This window comes from Schistocerca americana, chromosome 6, assembly GCF_021461395.2.
Source record: "Schistocerca americana isolate TAMUIC-IGC-003095 chromosome 6, iqSchAmer2.1, whole genome shotgun sequence".
Classification (NCBI taxonomy): domain Eukaryota; kingdom Metazoa; phylum Arthropoda; class Insecta; order Orthoptera; family Acrididae; genus Schistocerca; species Schistocerca americana.
Window position 1 is genome coordinate 585,457,349 of NC_060124.1, and position 17,590 is coordinate 585,474,938.

The 17,590-nt window shown below is 40.5% G+C and overlaps 1 protein-coding gene across 2 annotated transcripts in view; it reads left to right on the forward strand.

Moving 5' to 3' along the window:
- LOC124619411 (DNA polymerase lambda-like) overlaps positions 1-16,929 on the forward strand; it is a 178,196-nt gene extending 161,267 nt beyond the window's left edge. For both annotated transcript variants that reach the window (XM_047145771.1, XM_047145770.1), the window contains one exon: positions 16,538-16,929. In XM_047145771.1, the coding sequence (XP_047001727.1) occupies positions 16,538-16,642 (105 nt within the window). In that variant the 3' untranslated portion in view covers positions 16,643-16,929. The remainder of the gene's footprint in view (positions 1-16,537) is intronic.
- The last annotated feature ends 661 nt before the right edge of the window (positions 16,930-17,590 follow it).

Genomic DNA, 17,590 nt, shown 5'->3' on the forward strand with positions numbered 1-17,590 from the left:
ACAATGACTGCATGACAAGTTTAAAAAGAAATTATGAGAAGAATTCTGGGTAGAAATTTATAAAGTAAGCAGTATTGATAGAGAGTTTAACTGTCTCTTAAACATATTCCTAGAGCATTTTGTGTTGTTTTCCTCTAAAACTCATGATGGCAAAGTTGAACAGAAACAAGATAGGGAGTGAATAACTAGTAGTATTGAAGTATCCTGTGCTGGGAGGAGCTCTTTACGTAATTCAGAGAACAAGCACTAATGAAGATTTGAAACTCCATTACCACCAATATTGTGAAAGGCCATGGCTACATTAAAAGGCCAGATGCCTGTAGTATGCTAAAAAATAAATCACTTGAAGAATAAGGCAAAAATTATTTGGAACACTATTAAACTAGAGACAAACAAAAATAGTAATTCAGATGAAATATGGTCCCCAGGAAATAGTTCTTTCAGAAATGGGAACAGTTTCAAATCATTGGCCATCAAGTTCATTTATTAGGTTCTCAAAAAGGCAGCAAACACAGCACCTAGTGATAAACAGATACAGCTGCAGTTTAGTTACTTGTGCAAAAATTTCATGCACCACAAACAGACATAGATTCAAAGATAGAACCTCTAAGGAGAGTACAGAAGTTATCAGGTCATTTTTGCTGTTATGTTCTTCAATCCAAAGACTGGTTTGATGTAGCTCTCCAGGCTGCTCTGTCCTGTGCTAGTGCCTTCATTTCCAAATAACTATTGGAACCTACATCTGTCAGCATCTGTTTATTGTATTCACATTTTTTTTTCTCCCTCTACAAATTTTACTCCTGTTTGTTATTAATGTAATATAAAAATCATGTTTACTTTATATTCCTAGAGAAATTTTTGTTGTATTCCCCTAAAACCCGTAATAGCAAAGTTGAACAGAAGCAAACATAAGAAGTGAATAATTTCTAGGATTAAAGTATCCTAATCTGTCTGTAATCAATGAATGATTTGAGGCATAATTTCCTGCCAGCCTTGAATATGCTGTAGTAACACCCATATACAAAACTGAAAATAAGCAAACTATCTCTAATTATGAGAAAGTCTCTTCTGGTGATGGTGGTGGTGGTTGTTGGGATGTTTAAGGGGGACTAAACAGCTAAGGTCATCAGTCCCCTCTTCTGGTAAAACACTGACTCAATTAACTGAGTTATGTAAACAGAACTTGTACAGTGCCTCTCAGTTTGGTGTTCATAAAGGATTCTCGACAGGGAAGGCAGAACAACTCATAAATACAGTACTGGCATAACTAAAGAAGAAAAATTATGGTGATTACATAGACTTTCCCAGTGTAATAAATGTTTATGCTCTTTACAGGTAAGCAGCTAGATTTTATCATCCTGATGACACAATGTTTTGACAGATCAATTGGCCACCAACTTTAAGTGAGAATGCTGGTGCACAATCACATCAGATTTATACCTGTGGAACAGGCTGCTGCAGTTGTGCAAGAAGTAGAAGAACTGCTCTCTTGTGAAGCAAAGACTTTCAGTGCTGTTGGCAGTAGAAACTAATAATTTTATATTTAACAAAATAGGATTCCATGTCATACTCAAAACAAAACCTTTATCTATATTAATAATGTCATTGGATAACCATATTTCGATGGATTCTTTATGTACACAGTCCCAATAATGGAAAGCCAGAGAAATAATTTGTGTTTCCTTAAACACCATTTTATGCCCTTCATTGAGACAATATTCAACAATGACTGGTTTGTTAGGCTGAAGCAAATGTGTGTGATGTTGATGTTCCACACATCAGTCATAAACCATACATAAAGTGTGTCTAATACAAGTCTTTTTCACAATGACAGGGAATTTGATATACTCCGGACTTCCTCAATACCAAACATCTTTACCAGATCCAAGAAGGCTCTAGTTTTGGCCAAAGCCAAAAGGACACTTTCCATGTCATATTTTCTGAGGATTCTTGAAATTTTCAAAGAAATGCTCCCTGCAAAGGGTAAAATAGCAACCATATTTACAGGTGTCCATTGTTGGTGCATATGGTTGGAAAACATGAACAATATGATGATCAATATATCCATTTTCCTGAAAACAACCTCAAGGTAATTGAGTTCCTGCATCAAATTATGAGATTCCAAAATAAGTTCTCTTGACCAGTGTACATGAAACACCCATGCATTGTGGTGATGGATGACAACTAGTAGCATGGAGGTAGCAGTCCATTTGCATAGTTTTATGGTATACTGTGTGTCCTTAAGTCCCATAATCTTTTATGTGTACTAAAAACATCAAAAAAGATAATGTGCCATCTTTTTCAGTTTCCACTGAAAATTTGATTTGTGGATTACGGCAGTTAAAATGATCTAAAATCAGAAGAAGTACTTCCATTCCATGTGGCCAAACAATAAAAATATCATCCATGTATCTCAAAAAACATGTGGGTTTATGAGAAGAAGTCGTGAGTGGGGTATCTTCAAAATCTTCCACAAAAGATTGACGGCAACAGAGGAAAGAGTACTCTCCCTACCACACTGTCAGTTTGTTCAAGAAATGTACCATTAAATAAAAAATAATCGATGTCAATACACAGCGACACAGCTCAGTAGCTGTATCATTCAAAAACTGACCAATTCGCAAAAAGAAACCTCCAAAGGTACCCAAGTAAAAAGTGAAAAAATATCAAAACTAACTAGTTGGTCAGATGTTGCAATGCATAGGGACTCCAAGCATCAAATAAAATCAGTTGAGTTGGATGTATGATGTTCATATTTCCCCACCCTGGCACTAAGAATAGAAGCAAGGTATTTGCCATATTATAATTAGGAATGCCCAAATTGCTGATAATCGGAAGAAGTGGTTTTACAGGTTCATGAACCTTGGGTACACCATACAACCTTGGAGATACAGCCGGCCATGGATGAAGTTTTTGTTCGTGCTATCCCATTTGTACTACCATCTGATCCAGCAATGGAAACTTATAAATTGGTTGCTTTTTTTTATCATTTGCAGAGAGTATTTCTATGAAAATTTCCAAAATCCTCAGTAAATATGATATTAAAGGTGTCCTTTTGTCTCTAGCCAAAACTAGAGCCATTTTGTGATCTGGTAAAAGTGACTTGGGATTGAGGAAGTCTGGAGTACATAAAATTTCATGTCATTGTGGAAAGGGTATTGGACAGACTATTCATACTGTTTGCGACTGCTTTTGTTAGTACATATTGCCAGTGGTACTGTAATTTTTCACTTCACAGAGGGCAGCCCTCCCACTTCTCGCACATGCACAGAAGCCTTTTCCCAAGGTATAAAGGAACAACCATATCTGATGTTACCTCAGTTCTGCCATGATTGTGAACCTGAAATCTCACCTGAAGATGGCAGACAGTTGGAGCATTGAAATAATGTGTCCTCGGGATAGTGAAATCTAACTGCATGTCTGTGAAGAGTGTCAATGAGGGAAATTATTGTTTTGATATAATCTGTGACCTCATCTTTGATTGTGTGAATGTTAGCTGGAAATGCCTACAAATGATTACAGCTAACAGCTTGTTTCAGTCTCACGAATACTCAATGTCAGACAAGCAATAAAGATCTGTTAGCACTAGGAATAAATGTTGATGTCCATTACACTAAATGAAACATCCCATGAAAAATTCCTTGGTGTCTAACTGGACTGGTTTAAAAGGAGTCAACATTAAGATAAACTAATCAAGTAACTCAGTTCAGCATTTCTGTCCTGAGAAGCAACTCTCATTGAGTCGATCTAAAGCCACAAGTGTTGGCTTATTTTCTGTACTTTCAGTTTCTATTAGCTTAATAAATTACCTTATAGGGTAATGCACCTGATGCATATAACATGCTTATTGAAACATGGAAGCTCCACTTTAGAAAATCAACAATATCAGGAAAAGGATAGTGTTCTACTGACATTAAAGATGATCCATTGAGTTGCTGACAGACACAAAAGAAAGACTGTTACACATAATAGCTTTCAGCCAATCCTTCTTCAGCAGAGAAAACACATGTACATTCACACAAGGAAGCACAACCTATCCATATGTGACCACTACCACTGGCAGCCCCAACTGGAAGACAGTCTTTATGTGAAAAGCAATATGGAGGGGAGTGAAAAAGGAGAAGGGAAAGCAGGATACAGGTAGGGGGAGAGAAGAGAGCAGTCTGGTGGGGTGTGCAGGAACTAGATTGTTGCCTAACAAGACTGCCAGAGGCAGCATCGTGAGATGGAATCTGAGGGGAGGGGAGGGGGAAAGGGAGTGGAAGTGGAGAGGAGCAGGGAAGGTGAAAGCATGGGTGTGTGCATTGGCAGAGGGCAGCAAACAATGAGGGTGAGGGACCGTGAAAAGGGAGGAGGTGGTAGGACAGAAAGGGTGGAAACTATTGGGTAGAGGGTGTGGGGATATTATATTACTGTAGGATGAGAATGGGATAACTTTGGGAGGAAGAATGTGATAAGGATAACTCCCATCTGTGCAGTTCAGAAAAGCTGGTAATGGGGAAGAGATCTAGATGGCCTGGGTTTTGAAGCAGCCATTGAAATCAAGCATGTTGTGTTCAACTGTATGTTGTGCCACTAGGTGGTCTACATTGCTCTTGGCCACAGTTTTGCTGTGGCCATTCACTCTGGTGGACAGCGGGTTGGTAATCATATCAGTATAAAACCTGTGCAATGGTTGCAGTACAGCTGGTATACAACATGGCTGCTTTCACAGGTGGCACGGCCTTTGGTGTGGCAGAATAGGAAGTGCTGAGAGGGTGGATTGGGCAGATCTCCTACCTGGGCCTTCCACAGACATACAATCCGTGTGTCAAGGAGTGAGATTGAGACTGACATTGGGGTGGGCAAGGATATTGTGGAGGTTGGATCGGTGACAGAACACCACTTTGAGAGGTGTTTGAAGGATCTTGGATAGGGTGTCCATCATTTCAGGCCATGATGCTAGATAATTAAAGTCCTGACGAAGGATGTGGCTGAGTTGGTCCAGTATTGAATGACAAAGGGGACACTCTTTTGTAGCTGGTTCTTGGGGGGTGGTGGGAGGTTTGTTTGGGAGTGTGTGAGGAGGGGGGGGGGGGGGTGGCAGTTCCTGTCTGTGAAAGCATTTGTGAGTCTTTCTGTATACTGGGAATGGGAGTAATTGTCATTGCAGATATGCTGTCTTTGGCTATGCAGGCTGTAGGAGAGTGAATTTTTGGTGTGGAAGGGATGCCTGCTGTCAAAATGCAGGTACTGTTGGTGGTTGGCAGCTTTAATGGTGACAGTGGTGTAGATAGAGCCATCAGAGAGGAGGAAGTCAGTGTCAAGGAAGATGGCATGCTGTGTTGAGGAGGACCATGTGAAGCAGATGGGAGAGAAAGTGTTAAGGTTGTGAAGAAACGAGGCTAGGATGTCTTGGCCTTGAGTCCACATCATAAAGATATCATAAAGAACCTTAATGAGACCAGGGTTTTGGGAGGCTAGGAATGTTTCCTCCAGATGACCCATAAACAGGTTGGCATAAGAGGGTGCCATGCCGGCACCTATTGCTGTGCTATATATTTGTTTGTATACATTCCTTTCAAAGGAAAAGTAGTTGTGTCAGTATAAAGTTAGTTAGATGAGCATGAGGAATGTTGGTGAATAGGGAAGTGGCATCAACAGTGACAAGTAGGGAACCAGGAAGTAAAGGGATGGAGATGGTGGAGAGTCAGTGAAGAAAGTGATTGGTATCTTCAACATGGGTGGCTATATTATGGGCAATTGGTTGGAGTTGCTGTTCAGTGAGGGCTAAAATCCTTGCAGTGGACGCACAATAACTAGCTACAATAGGGAATCCGGGATTGTTGGGTTGGTGAATTTTGGGGAGCACGTAGCAGGTGGCTGTGCAGGGTGTCACAAGTGTGAGGAAGAAAATGGATTCAGGAGCCTAAGACTTTAAGCAGGGATGGGAGGTTAGGTTGGACTTCTGGGATGAAATTGATCTGACACAGTTTATAGCTGGACGAGTCAGGCAATTGGCAGAGGTAGCAACTCAGGTACGATGACTAGATCGGGGTTTTGAGACTGATTATTGCTATCCTTTCCTCTGCTGAAAGGTTGGTGTGCTTGGGAAGGAACCTGGGGAAGAGTAGATCTTAGACAAGTCCAACATGCTTAAAATTTGGTGAAGAGCTGAAGATGAAGCCTTTGGATAGGACTAAAACGTCTGTGGGGCTGTGGATTTTGGTGGAAAAGTTAACAACAGTGTTCCAGGATTGTTTTGGCTGTGCATTTGATGGAGTGCTGGTAGGAAATTTTTGGGGATGTGGTATGTTGGAAAGGTCCTCTAAGCAGGTCTGGGTGCTATGAAGGACTGACGAGGAGGAACAGTGTGGGTAAGACAGGGATCGAATAGTGATGTCCCAAGATCTCAGCAGGTTAGATAACTAATAAAGATGACATGTGGAATGCTCTTGCAGGTGCTGGAAAGCAAGGGATTCAATTTCAGAGATGTGATATATGTAGTAGAGATTGCACAGTAGCAATATCTCACAGAGGGAGCAGATTTGAGTCTCAGATGCCTATGCTGTGGAAATGTATTTTTGTAGCACCAGGTTTGTAAGGGACAAGGACTGGTGGAATCTGAAAAGGTGAAAGTCATTGTGAAAAGAGGAATGGGATCCAGAGAATGGAATTTTTGTGGTTACGCCATTGTGTGTGTGTGTGTAGGGGGGGGGGGGGGGGGGGAGTTCAGTGGTTTATGAGCATTTAAGGAACGGGATGTGGGACTAGGTTTTAGCCAGGGAGAGGGATGCTTTTCTGAACTGGTGGAAAAAGGTGGAGTAGGTGCCTATTGTCTCAGGGTCAGCATTGGTGGGAGGGGGGATGATGTAGGAAATGGGCATATGAAGGAATCGGGTGGTTGTGAAGGGAGCTGGATAACAGTGATAGGTGCATAAAACTACATACTGACATGCAAAAACATGCATAGATGCCCAAAACATGCACAGATACATAAAAATATGCCATGATACATGAAAATATGTCAAAATATCCACAAATATGTAAGAAACATAAAAAAATATGGTAAAAAGGAACTAATGAGAAATGCGAGTTCATTGGGCACGGGCAGGTAGGAAAATAAAATGCAAAAACATGCAATGGAGGAGGAGGAAATATGGTCAATAGGAATAATTATAATTGTCAGCAGGAAGAATTTGGGGCATGAGATGCTGCAGTAACTATCTGCACGGTCACGTAGCCATGCGTTGTGTGAAGACGAGATCATTGATACAGTGGGGCTGGAAGTCAGAGTAGTCAGAGTATATATGGTTTGAAAGGCAATCAAAAAATACTGGAAGTAAGATGAACGGACACTGAGAAGAATAATGTGTTAGAGAATAGTAACAAAGGAAAATAACACAGGATTGTGGGATGGAAGAAAAGCCATTAGACAAAAATCGAACAATGGAAGCTCTAGGTTGGAATATGAACAATATTAGGGAAAGGTTAGATTGGTACTCACTATGAAGATGACCAGTTGAGTTGTAAACAGGCACAACAAAAAGAATGTTACACATTATAGCTTTCTGCCAAAGCCTTCTTCAGCAAGGAAAACAAACATGCAGATTCACACAAGCAGGTTCATCTCATGCACACATGACTGCTACCATTGGCAGATCTGACCCAAATGCGGCTGTCACAAAAATAGCAATCTGGAGTGGGGCACGAAAGGGGAAGGTATAGCAGGGTACAGTTTACTAGATTGTGGCCTGACAAGACTGCCATGTGCAGCATTGGTAGGTGGGGTGTGGGGAAAAAAACGGGTGTGGAAATAGAGTGGAGCAGGGAAGGAGAAAGGATGGTCAAATGCAATTGGGCATTGGGAGGGGGCAGCACACAAATGAGAGTTGAGAGGGGAAGAATCAAAATGCCCTGGGTTGTGAAGCAGCCATTGAAATCAAGCATGTTATGTTCAGCTGCATGTTTTGCCAAAGGGTGGTCCACTTTGCTCTTCGCCAATTTGGCAGTGGCAGTCCATCCTGGTGGATAGCTGGTTGATAGTCATACCAATACAAAAAACTGAGCAATGATTGCAGCAGAGCTGGTACACAACAGGGCTGCTTTCATTGGTAGCCTGGCCTAGGACAGGGTAGGATAAGCCTGTGACAGGACTGAAATAGGAAGTGCTGGGTGGATGGATTGCACAGATCTCACACCTGGATCTTCCACAAGGGTGTGATCAATGTGGCAATGGTTTGAGATTGGGAGTGGTGTAAGGACGGATTTTCCTTTGTTACTGTTCCTAAAGGTTTCCTCTTCTCAGTATTCATTCATTCTCTTCCTTCTTGTGTTTTTTCATTGCCTTCCAAACTGCACTCACCCCGACTCCCGAGCCCCAGTTTATCAACAATCGCGCCTGCACACAACACACGGCCACGTGACTGTGTGGACTGTAGTCCAGTAACAGCATCACAAAAAAGGCCCTTTGCTTGCAAAAGATGAGGTAGAAGATTTTATTTTTTTATCTTGTGTATGTAGTTGAGAGTATGCTGAATCCAAGTTTTCGACCTCCAGAACTCATGGAACAACTTTTTGAAGCCAAAAAGAAAAAAGGGTCTTTTTTTCAGATTTTTCCTATTTCTTGGGAACTATGCATCCTACTGAAAATGTTGCCCTTGCCAAAATGAAAGTACATTAAATTTGGTGTCAAGTGACTGTGCAGCCGTTGGCCATAAACAGTTATCAAAGTTCGTTCATTTTTACCAACTTGGCTAAAAAGTTGGCTCCAGTGCCTAACTCAAAAACGACTACTGCGAATGAAAGATGTCAAGTTATCTAAGCTGTAGAGCATGAAATTTCATGTTACAGAATCATATAGCTTGTCAGTTTTAGGCACTCTCAAGCGTTCATACATTTGAAAGTCAAAGTAATTCCATTTTGTTGTTTTTTTGTAAGTAAGAAAGAACACTATATAAATGAAAAAAAGTGTGTTGCTTCATCACATGCAGGGATTTCTGCAGTAAGGTCACAGTCATTTCTATCTTCACTATTGATTGCCTTCAGTACATTCATGTACAAAGATTTGGATCAAGATTTATTGTCGACACTCTTAGTGCAGTTGGATTCGCAGCTCCATATATGGAAGCTTCCCTGCCTGAGACATCCTTGACTCTACAACCTGAGCAGCCTAGGATAACTGTGAAGGCTTCATCCACTTCATCTCTGACAATTCCGATTTTAACATCTGCATGATTAATGGGTTGATAACTTTCCATCTTGTGGGAGAAATCATAGCAGTCTCTCCATACACAGCTGTTTAGTCTGACGAGAACATTGGTTGGGAAAGAAGACATTCAACGTCTAAATTTTTGTCTATCCAAGTGATGCTTCAAAAGGGGAACAAAGGCTTCTCAAAGATCTTGTTGCTTAAAGACACCAGGTTCTTCATCAGATGTCATTTCTGATGAAGATATAAATGCTGCAGTCACACAAGAGAAGTTACTAGCAAATAAGAGGCCAAGAACCACTTGATTTTTAAGCTCTTGAGGAAATTTGAGGATAGAGGTATTAAAGTACTGCAGGCAGAAGATGATGCCAATTCAGTAATTGTGGAAACATCTATTTTCCAAGTTGCTAAGTCTGACAGTGCAGCAATCGTAAGTGAGGACATTGGCATGCTTGTTCTCATAACGGGTCGAGGAAACAACTACAACAACCTGTACTTCTGCAAACCGGGAAGAAGGGAATCAGCAGGAGTGTGATACTCTAGTAGTTCTTTTAATTTTTATCCTGCATTTACCCTTTTTCAGTCATGCCTTCACAGGATGTGATAGCATATCCTCTTTTTTTGGCCAAGGAATAAGGAAATTACTAAACCTTATGGAGCAACAACTGCACCTCAAAGTTCTTGTTAAACACTCAGTCTTTCAAGACTTAATAGCATAGGCTGGAGAACAACTGATGTTAGCACTGTATGGAAATTCCAACTGCACTACGTTGTATGACTTCAGGTACAAGCTTCTTGTGAAGTCTGCTCTGAGAAAGTCTTTCAAACATGAAAGGCTACCTCCAACATTGAACACAGCATGGTGGCACTCATTGCAATTCTACCATCATGTGCAATCTTGGCTGGGGAAGAAAACTGATCCATGCCAGTGGTATTGGAAGAAAAGCTTGTCATTCTTGTTTCCTGTGAGGATGAAAATAGGTGTGGCACCACACACACTACCAAAGACAGTTTCGTGCTCATGCAAAACAGGATGAACAGTATTACGTTGATGTAGCAAAACTGGACTGAACTGCCCCTCAACGTGCTTCAGAAATTGTGCTCGACAAGGATGAGGAGGAGATAGAAGGTACACTCGAGGATGGGGAAGTTGGTGAAGGTGGTACTACGAATCCTGAAGAACAGATGCTGGACCAGGACCTGCTGTAGTCTTCCAAATGACCTGGATGGAACTGTAATTTGATAAAATGTTGATCTCTGATATTGAAATTTTTTTTGATGTTGTCGTTTCCTTCTATTTGTTCCATTCATACAAATTTTATATTACTCGTACGTAAATACATATTGGCCATTACCATGTATTTGGTTTTCATTTTAGCATTCCACTCTTACCAATTAAGGCAGGGATAAAAGCGAATATAGATACACATGAATGAAGAAAATTAGAAAGATATACATAGAGAACACATATGTGCTCATTAAAGAGCAGTCTTCCCACTGGAAATTTCATTTCATTGAATAATTTTGACTTAAAAAGAACAACAACAGAATGGAATTACTCTGGCTTTCAAGTGTATGGACGCATAATAGTGCCAGAAGCTGTAAAACTAAATGCTTTTGTAACATGAAATTTCGTACTCTACAAGTTTGATAACTTGAAATTTTTTATTTGGAGTAGCTGTTTTTGAGTTATAGTTGTTGGAGCCGGATTTTTAGCCAAGTTGGCAAAAATGAACGAAATTTTACAGTCGACTGTGGCCAAACGGCTGCATCGATTTTGGCATTTGAAAGGCCTTTACATATGTCTGCTTGTGTCTGTATATGTGCAGATGGATGTGTGTGTGTGTGTGTGTGTGTGTGTGTGTGTGTGTGTGTGTGTGTGTGTGTGCGCGCGCGCGAGTGTGTATACCTGTCCCTTTCCCCCCCCCTAAGGTAAGTCTTTCCGCTCCCGGGATTGGAATGACTCCTTAGCTTCTCCCTTAAAACCCACATCCTTTCATCTTTCCCTCTTTCCTGATGAAGCAACCGTGGGTTGCAAAAGCTTGAATTTTGTGTGTGTGTTTGTGTTTGTTAGTGTCTCTATCAACATACCAACACTTTCGTTTGGTAAGTTACAACATCTTTGTTTTTAGATATATTTTTACGTAATTTCACATTTTTGTGCATATTTCCATGCGTCTTTGTGTATTTTTACTTGTTGTACATGTTTTGTGAATCTGTGTGTTACTGCATGCCTGTAGCATCTTTATGCACCTTTTACTGTTGTCCAGCTCTCACCCCAACTTGACACCTTCATTTGCCCATTTCCTATGTCATTTCACATTTCCCCAATGCCATCACTGCCACAACGAACTCCTGGACCATCTTTCTGCACCACTTCAAAAAAGCAACCCTTTTCCTGGCAAAAATTCAGTCCCACATCCTGTCACGTAAATGCTGCCTAAACCATGGAATGTCCCCCAATGGCCTAGCCACAAAAATTCCATTCTCTGGATCCCACTCCTCTTTTCACAATGACCTTCACATTTTCAGAGTCCTCCAGTCCTTGTCCTTCACAAACCTGGTACTACAAAATTACATTTCCGTGGCACTGGAATCCCAGAACCACCTCTGTTCCCTTTACAAGATACAGCCTATAATTCTCAGATGCAGCAATCCTGGACACCCCCTTGTAGCTGGTTATTGTGTCCCTACTGAAAGGATTTTGGCCTTTATTGACCAACACCTCCAACCAATTGCTCATAATCTAGCCTCCCACGTGAAACATTCCAATCACTTCCTTCACCGACTCTCCACCATCCCCACTCCTTTACTACCTGTTTCCCTACTGGTCACTATTGACGCCACTTCCCTGTACGCCAACATTCCTCATGCCCAAGGTCTTGCTGCAGTCAAACACTACCATTTCCAGTGTCCTTCAGACTCCAAACCCACTACCTCATTCCTCATATACCTAACTAATTGTATCCTAGTGTGTAACTACATCTTCTTTGAAGGGAATGTATGCAAAGAGATCTGCGGTGTAGCCGTGGGCACCCATGTGGTACCCTCGTATGCCAACCTATTTATGGGCCATCTGAAACAAACTTGCCTAGCCTCCCAAAACCCCAAACCTTTGGTCTGTTTCAGGTTCAGTTATGATACTTTCATGATACGGATCCAGTCCCAAGACATCTTATCCTCATTCCTTCACAAGCTCAACACTTTCTCTTTCATTCATTTCACCTGGACCTCCTCAACTCAATGTGCCATCTTCCTGGACGTTGACCTCCTCCTCTCTGATGGCTCTATCCATGCCTCACTCCACATTAAACCCACCAACTACTGACAATACCTGCATTTTAACAACTGCCACCACTTCCACACCAAAAAATCCCTACCACACAGTCTTAGCATCCAAGGACAGCGTATGTGCAGGGACAAGATTTCCCTTCTCAGTATACTGATAGCTTCACAGAGGCCTTCACAAACAGGCACTGTCCTCTTGACATAGCCTGCAAACAGATTTCCCATGCCGTTTCCCCATGCGCCCGCAGTGCTCCCACCACCCCCAAGAGCCAAGTACAAAAGAGTGCCCCCTTCGTCAATACTGCCCTGGATTGGAGCAAATGAACCACATATTTCGACAGGGCTTTGATTATCTAATGTAATTCACTGAAATGATAGACATCCTACCCAAGATCCTTCCCATCCTTCCTAAACTGGTGTTTTGTTGTCCAGTGAATTTCCACAACATCCTGGTCAATCCTGTCATTCCCCATCACAAGCCCAACCCCTTGCTGCAGTGATCATATCTCTGTGCACAGTCCATCCACCCAGCACTTCCTATTCCGCACCATCAAAGGCCGGGCCACCTGTGAAAGCAGCCATGTCATATACCAGCTCTGCTACAACCATTGCACTGCTTGTTATATTGGTATGACTACCAACCCACTGCCCATCAGGATGAATGGCCACTTCCAAACTGTGGCCAAGAGCAAAGCAGACCACCTTGTGGCACAACATGCAGCTGGATATAACATGCTTGATTTCAATGGCTGCTGCAGAACATTTATTAATTAAATTATTTATTATTATTTATTAAATTTTAATGAAATAAATTAAAGCCTCAGAACCTAGGCCATCTAGATCCTCCCTCTACTATCAGCTTTTCCGAACTGTGCAGGTGGGTGTTATCCTTACAACACATTCTCTATTTCTTAAATTATCCCGCCCTTGTCCTATGGTAACTTACTGTCCGCACATCCTCCACCCAACAATTTCCGCCCTCTCTGCCCTATCATCTTCTACCTTTTCACAGTCATTCACCCTCATTGTTCACTGCCCTCTACCAGTACGCCCACCCATCCTTTCACCATCTCTGCTCCTCTCCACTTCCACTCCCTGTTTCCTCCCCTCCTCCAGATTCCACCTCCTGATGCTCCCCCTGGCAGTCTTGTCAGGCCACCATTTAGTTCCTGCACACCCCACCAGACTGCTCTCTTCTCTCTCCCTACCTGTATCCTGCATTCCCTCACGCCAATCCAGATTGCTTTCCATGTGACAGTTACATTCCAGTAGGAGCTGCTAGTGGTAGTGGTCATGTGTGCATGGGGTGTGCTTGCTTGCTTGTGTGAATGTGTGTGTTTTCCTTGTTGAAGAAGGCTCTGGCAGAAAGCTGTAATTTGTGACAGCCTTTTCGTTGTGCCCGTGTGTAACTCAGCGAGTCATCTTTATGCTGAGTAGCAATCTGTTCTTCTCCTGGTATTGTTAATGCGCATTCAGCAGGAGGAAGTAGTAAGAACATTGTGTAAAGCAGATAACTGTAAGTATTACAGAAATGATTTTCAGGGTCTTGGAATTCTGACACTCACTTCCAAATACATTTACTCGTTAATGGGTTCTGTTGTTGATAGTAAAAACCTTTTCATCTGAACGGTGATTTACACATTTGCAATACGAGACACAAAAAATAATTTTCATTTAGACTTTGCCTTCTTGTCTATGGTTCATAATGGTGTAATTTACGTTGACAGGTAGATATTCAGCAAGCTTATATCTAAAGTAAAGCAGGAAATTGGGAATCTTTACCAATTCAAAACAAAATTAAAAGCATAAATCATTAGCTGCTCTTACGGATTATGTGAAATTCGGTTTTGAGGGATGGAAATGTATTGTTAGCTACATGGCAAGTAACATCATTTGCTACCAAGCTGCATGACAAGTGGTAAATCACAGTAAACAGAAGTTAATATTCACAGACGTGGAAAAATATTTTTAATACTTTGATTGTAATCAAATTCGGGGTAACTTTTTGATTCCGGCATAGTGGAAATCGTGGGGTTCTGAGGTAAGGAACTCATCAAGCCATGTTTGGAGCACATTCTCATCTGAAAAGAAATTTCCTTGAAGGTTGTTTGATAGAGAGCAGGAAAGGTGAAAATCCAAGGGTGCAAGATCAGATGAATAAGGTAGGTGCAGATTAGCTTCCCAACCCATCTCTTGTATAGCATTTTTGTCAGTCTACCAGAAGGTGGTTGGTCATTATCGAGGAGTAGCCTCCCTTCATACAATCTTTCTGATTATTATTCTTGTGCTACGACTGCAAGACATCTCAGTTGTTGACAATAAAGATCAGCGGTGATGGTTATGCCTCAGGGAAGCAATTCGTAATACACCATACCGTTGCAGTTCCATCTGATGCAAAACATCATCTTTTATGGATGCCCACTGTTCTTTGTATAGAGAGTTGTTGCTTTGTTTGAGCTCCACCATTCCTTTCTTTTCCTGATGTTAGCATAAAGACACAATTTCTCATCAATAGTAATGATACAGGATAGGAATGTTGTTCACGAGCCAGTTGACAACAAGCAAGCAGAGATGCACATATGACCATCCTCTGATTTTTGTAATATTGGCTTAGAGCACGCAGTACTTATACATGCAATTTTCGAACCCTTTTCATTGCAAGCAAAAGTTGCACAATGGCAGAATGATCACAGTTTATCACATCTACCAGTTCTTGAGTACACTGATATAGATCATTGTGGATTGATACATTTAAACAATCTTCATCAAACCCTGAAAGTCTTCCTGAATGTAAAGAGTCACTAATGTCAAAATGATCCTCTTCAAAAAGAAAAAACCATTTTCTTGCTGTTTTCTGTCCAATGGCATTATCCCCATTCATGGTGCAAATATTTCTGGCTGCCTTCACTGCTGTCACCCCTCAGTTGAACTCAAACAGGAGGATATGTTGGAAATGTTCCAATTTCTTCATTTAGCACTGCATTTCCTAGCATCCACAGCTCCACTCATTATCTCCAAATGACAATATGTAAATTCAAATAGCAACAGTGAACTACAGATGAAAAATGACAATCAGTAAATAAATTCATAGCAACCAGAATACCAACATGCAAGATAAAAATGCTGCAAAGTTATGCACCAACCTAATAATTGGTGAACAAATGCTACCTATGATGTATGGAATCTGAAGATCACCAGCATGTGGCTAAAACCAGTTATAACAGTTATCAAATTGCATAACTGCACCTAAAATAAAAAAGGACTGACAGACTATGGTTTGCATGCTGACATTGCAGTTTAAAAGTAGGTGCATGAAGGAGACTTTAAACCTGACAGCATTGTCTTCACCATGATGACATTTATGTTAATGTTTTTTGTGCCATTTTTCATAGAGAAGGTTCAAGGCTTGTTCTTCAATGAAGTAAGTATATTCAGAATAGCTCATCATCGTATATTGTAACTATGGAGATCTTTGTGTCGACTGCACGATAAATCAAAGGCCTTTATTTGGCACCACCTCATTAGCATACATATCTATGTGGAAGAAGTTAAATGGCATTTCCAATGTCTGGATTGGCTGCAAGAACTGGGTTTCCAGAACTTTCTTGTTAGCTCCCCATTTGTCTAATCTCATGATAGTAGCATCACTTACTCTAAATGTGCTATTCAATGCTTTAGAATAAATTTTTGTTCAAGTCGTGTCAAAAAGTGCTCACATTGGACACTTTTTTTGAAACACTAGTACTTTTCATTTTCGTTTACTGCATTCCCCCCGTGTACATCATCATCTGCCAAGTTGTATATAAGTTCTGCAGTTATGATCTGTCAGTGCTTTTAACCACTTCTCCCTGCCTCGTATAACTCTCTAAGATTGTGAACAATTTTAACTCTTTCTGACCACTCCCATTCTGTACAGCTTTTTACCATATGCTGTTTGTATACTGCTGGCCTGTATCCCTGAATGCTATAAATATTTCAAAGCAATACATGTATAGTTTAAATGAAACTAAATTACTAAAATAATTTAAAAAATATATAGTACAATTGCTTTTGTTGCAGGGCTCAAAAATCATAAATGGACATATTGTTGACACACCTACAGAAGAGTCAGTTTTCCTGCATCTCGGTTTGCCTTACCGACGGCCTGAGGAAAGAGATCAGTGAACATTAGAAGAACATCTTGTAATCTTAATATATTACTTTCATATTGCATTATCTGTGGATTGTGGTATGTTCTGGAAAATGTTGGCATGCATAGTTGACTAGTCAGTGTAAAGATCATTCTTTTAGTCTGTTTCTTCTCAGCAGAGAGTATCAAATTACTGTGGGCTGAAGAAGGAAAATTTTGGATTTTTCACAGTGTTGATGAAATAATATGAATACATACAGGTGATAAATATTATTGTTATTTTCATTTGTCATAATAAATATTTAAAAGAAGTTAAACCTTATAAGCCCATTTTATTTATGATATCACAATAAAAAATCAAGTTAACCATGTCACTAGAAATGGAATTTTCTTGTCTGCAAAGATCATTGTTACTTTGTTTCTGATGACTCACTGCAGTCTTCTTATAAAAACTATCTTGAGATCTATCAGTACAATTCACACAATAGGTTGTCAGTTTCCATAACACTTGTCATGTCAAGCCAAATGCTCATCAGTAATTGTACGATAGTGATGATGCAGAACAATAAAATTTTGTTGAAAACTAGGAATTACTGTGTTCTCCAGAAAAACAGTGATACCTGTTTTCATGAAATACAAGTGATTCTGCATTTCTCAATAATAGAGAATAATAAGTCACCTGAATCATTGATAATCACTTTATTTGTTGCCTTTAATAGAATAATAATATATAATAAAAACACTCCAAGTACTATTCAGTTAGAAAATGTGTGTGTGTGTGTGTGTGTGTGTGTGTGTGTGTGTGTGTGTGTGTGTGTTTCCGTGCGCGCTCGCCGCGAATGTTTATCAATGTTGCAGTGATATATAATGGAAATTTGGAGCCTGATTGTAGTGTTGTTAAATAAATGTTGTATTGAAGTTAATAGAGCAAGGAAATATGTAAACAAAACTGTATGTTTGTAGCAGATGTTCAAATTTAAGTG